General features: G+C 37.7%; 1 protein-coding gene across 1 annotated transcript; it reads right to left on the minus strand.

Moving 5' to 3' along the window:
- Positions 1-328: 328 nt before the first annotated feature.
- Positions 329-3,522, minus strand: LOC113032069 (C-C chemokine receptor type 2-like). Its single transcript, XM_080307812.1, has 3 exons — positions 3,395-3,522; positions 2,306-2,464; positions 329-2,093 (listed from the first exon to the last, which is right to left on the minus strand). The coding sequence occupies exons 1-3, from the start codon at positions 3,399-3,401 to the stop codon at positions 1,201-1,203; spliced, it is 1,059 nt and encodes a 352-aa protein (XP_080163938.1). The 5' UTR covers positions 3,402-3,522; the 3' UTR covers positions 329-1,200.
- Between the last annotated feature and the right edge of the window lie 799 nt (positions 3,523-4,321).

Genomic DNA, 4,321 nt, shown 5'->3' on the forward strand with positions numbered 1-4,321 from the left:
AATTTGATTTTTAGCAACAACAAAAAAATCATGTATCCTCCTCTGTTGACATAATGTGGAAGCTGCAACTCCTGTCATTTTGAAAAGACATTACATGCGGCCTCAATTGAAAGCCCGAGATTTCAGATGACGGTTCAGTTGGACTCTTCCACGGGCGAGAAAAATTATAGTGATGGTGAAGAGTAACCTATCTAATGAATTAGTTTGGGACTATCTCACAGAACTTCTTTTTTAACAGATCCTTTTTTCTGACTGTGTACAGAATTTGTCATTTCCATAACAGAGAGAATTAAGAGAGCTTCTCAAAATGAACAATGGACTCCTCCAATATGACAAACCACTTTATGACTTTAATTTGAAGTAAGCTGAAGATTTGCATTATCATTTATTGTCTTAAGAAAACTATCATATAAAATCAGCAAAAGAGATAAAGGAGTGTCTGACTCGACTCAGTCATTACAAATGCAAAGAACCATAAAATGATGTAACAAACAAAAAAAGTGCAAAAAGTGAAACATCAGAATGGGGCTGAAGATAGAAATATGTAAATTAAAGTAAGAAAATGCACCAGTTTCATTCAAAGAAGGTCTGGCACAACAGTAAAAGTCACTGAAGCAATAAGGACAATGTATCCAGCATGTAAAGCTCTATTCTGTACATATATACAATGTTGCCAATACTGGAACGTTTGCTCCACATCATTTTATAAGATTCAATTATCAATGACGACATGTGAATATGGAAAATGCTCCGTATTGGTATACATTTGATTGAAGGATTTCTATTTCATCTAAGACTAGAACATTCTGTATTGCCATCTTTGGTTTGTTTGTGTTGCAGTATGCTGTTTTTGCATGTTTGTGTCAGCTTGTTGTTACAGGATGCTGCAAACAGCAGGTTCAGTTAAATGCACCAGCAAGTTTCACTGAGCCTGAGCAGAAGAAGGACGAGCATTACATAGTCTCAAAAACACTGGAGATAAGTTTTGAGCCTTTGCATCTGAAATGTTATGATAAAAATGAAGTATTCCCTTGTAATCATAGGATCTAAAGGTGTAAACACAAACTCTGTAGTGAAAAACACTGCAGTATGTGTCAAATACAAGTGGTCAAATGAACAAAAAAACAATAACAAGATATGCTCTGCAGTAATAACACGTGAAAACTGCATGTTAAACAAGTTACAACTGCCCTCAAACTTCTACAGTTTAAAAGTGGAGGTGATTTCAGAGCCCCTGGACATAACTGAGCTCCTCCTGAATGAGCTGTCTGACAAATCTCTGCTGTAACCAGGCACCAACTTTTTCAGCAGCTGCAAGGCTCGTCTCATAAACTTCTCTCCCACAAAAGCATATATGATGGGGTTCAGACAGCAGTGAGTGTAAGCAAACGCCTCAGTTACTGCCACTGACAGCCTTATATTTTTGTCCATGGTGTCATTACGTGGGATTTTCCCCTTTTCCTGAAGAAACTTCAAGAAACGAGAAATGTTATATGGAGTCCAGAGCAAGAAAAACGCAACGACTATACAGATGATCAACTTGACGATGCGGTGCCTCTTTGCTGTCCTCATGCTCATCAGTGTGGGGATGATCCTGGAGTAGCAACCTACCATCACCAGCAAAGGAATCACGAGACCCAGCACATTTGTGGTGAACAGGTTGTAACGCTCCCAGACTTTGTTGTGATAGTTACATCCAGTCTTCTGAGGCTCTTCCTTTATTTCCCGTGTGGAGATAAAATCCGGCAGAGAGACAAACAAGCTCAGCATCCAAACGAGCACGGTCAGAATGATGGCTGCCCTCATTGTGCGAAAACGTGCAACCCTGTGAGCGTGCACGATGATCATGTAGCGGTCCAGCGTCATGACAACCATGAAGAAGATGCTGCTGAAGAAGCCAGTCTGGTGAGAGCCGGACAACAAACGGCACATGAAGTCTCCAAAAGTCCACTGGCCGACCCTGGCATAGTGAGAGTAGAACGGCAGCGTGAAGACGAAGAGGAGGTCAGAGAGAGCCAGGTTGAAGAGGCAGATGTCTGTCAGGTTGCTCTGATTGCGATGCTTCACCAGGACACACACCACTAGTCCGTTACCTTTGTGAGAAAAGGCACGATAAGTGTATCTGTCACACTGTTACATGTAAAATAAGGATGTCTGTTTTTGTGTTTCTTACATCACTGTTACACACCTACATACAAGACTCTTTCCCCTGAATCCCTTAAAGTCAACAGCTTACTAAATCTATCTCTGTCCCCAGAAAGTGAGGACGTGTTCTCACAGCCAACATACAACAGGACACACCTACCTATGAAGCCCAGGATGAAAACCAAACTATAGAGAGTGGCAAGAAACACTTGACTGAAATCTTGAATATCAGTTAAGTTGATAGGAGCATAATCTTGTGTGACACCTTCATCATAGTAACTCGTATAATTGTATGTGTCATTTTCTGTGGCATTCTCGTCTGGGGAGAGAGAGAGAGAGAGACAGAGCTGTTATTAGTAGTAGTAGCTGTAGTATAGTAGTAGTATTTCAACACAGACCATCAATATTAATGTACAATGGATATAGCACCTGTCTACAACGCTGCATTCAAACACTTTGAGTGCTCACGGCATTAAATGTTAATAATGAAGTTTCAATCATTTTCATGGAAACACAGGAAAAAGTTCAAAAGTTACTGGTGCTGATTACTGTTTGTGAAAATGATTTTCCTTTGTTATGTATGTTTAGGCCCTCAAAGTCAGTTGATAATGAGGATTATTTTGCCACCTGCTGGTAGTTACAGGTACGTCTGTCAAGCCACCGTTCGTCACTTTTCACCGGATGCTTCTGCTTTATGAAAAACGATATTTAAACTTCCTTTATACTGTCTATGATTTAAACCATATCAGCTACAATAAAAACAGGTGATATGAGGCTAAAAGCCAATAAGCCCGGTCTAAATGTGTACTATTAGAACCCTGGGGCACTGAAAATTATTATTTCATTTCGTCCATTTCTTTATGTTATAATCATTTTTACAAAAATATCCATGTAATGAGATTATTTAAGATTATCAACATAATTTTAAAATATTATTTTTATTATATTGTCTAACTCAACAGACATGTTTGTAGATGACAGCAAAAGGTCACCTTCACAGACATTGTGGTTATACACATATTTTGTACACTTTTGTGAAGACTTTTCGAAGAATATAGAAATAGAACTATCAAATAGAAATAAAAAGATAATATTTTACAGTATTATTGGTTTTAGATCTCTACAGGAATGCGCACAGCCTTAGACATTAAACATAATAACATGGATATATTTAAAAGAAAATATTAAAATATTACACTGCAAAAGTACCAATTTGGATACCAATGGATTACTTATTAAATGTATTCACCTTGCATAGTGATATCTCAATGATGGCTCTTCCAGCCAGGTAGAGTCAGGAATGGCACTTCAAGGCTCCCCCCTTTTTGTTTTTCGTTCTTAATGATGTGATGCCTTTATTCTGCAGAGATGAACTAACACCCAAATAGTTAGCAGTCTGATAATGAGCAGTAAAAAAAACCAGAAGAGCAGATGTTGCTTCCTGTATGTCCTGTAAGTAAGATCTTTATCTTGTCTAGATGTCTGCTAGACATCAAGAATGCCAAAAATAATTCAAAGAGCAGAATGGCATGTGGTTACACCCCTTCACACCTCTAAAACTGAATGCTGGCTTTTAAAAAACAATTAAAACCCTTCATGATTTTTGCATGTAGGTTTACACCATATTTAATTTTCCTTCTACTTAAACTTATTTAGAAAATGCACTATTTTTCAAATAATTTTCAATATGAATACATCTTTAATTTTAACAGCATAATTTCACTCACAGCTGAAAGGGCGAGTGATAACTTCTGCAATTAATATTTTGGTCTTTGCTTTGTTACATTTCACATCACAAGTTGCAGCTTTGATTAAGAAATGTGCTCGACTGATATTAGTAATTGTTCAAAGACTTCTATTCAGAGTCAAACGCAATATTACTATAAACTGGTGTTTCTATCTCTATCTTGATGTCTTCCTTTTCTCGTCATCATTTTCTCTTCTTGTTGTCATTGTGGTGCATCTCCATGACATAGACCCCACATACCCATTTCTATATACTTATTGCTGCACAACCCACTTACTCTATGAGAGATGATTGATTCTTGGAAAACACGTATGTGTGGTCTACTGCCACCTCTTGTGGTGGAAAATTAGAAAAGTGGTGCACATTTCAAAAGTTTGAATTCTTTGGTAGAATTTCAGTGACGCATAATCAAACCACATGGTCATTTTC

The sequence above is a fragment of the Astatotilapia calliptera genome, chromosome 11, assembly GCF_964374335.1.
Source record: "Astatotilapia calliptera chromosome 11, fAstCal68.1, whole genome shotgun sequence".
Taxonomy (NCBI): domain Eukaryota; kingdom Metazoa; phylum Chordata; class Actinopteri; order Cichliformes; family Cichlidae; genus Astatotilapia; species Astatotilapia calliptera.

What these genes read in the sequence shown, in the direction of transcription:
- LOC113032069 (XM_080307812.1), bottom strand. An exon ending in TTTCATCCTGGGCTTCATAG is followed by an intron (nt 2,094 to 2,305) that starts GTAGGTGTGTCC and finishes TTTCTCACAAAG; the next exon opens with GTAACGGACTAGTGGTGTGT.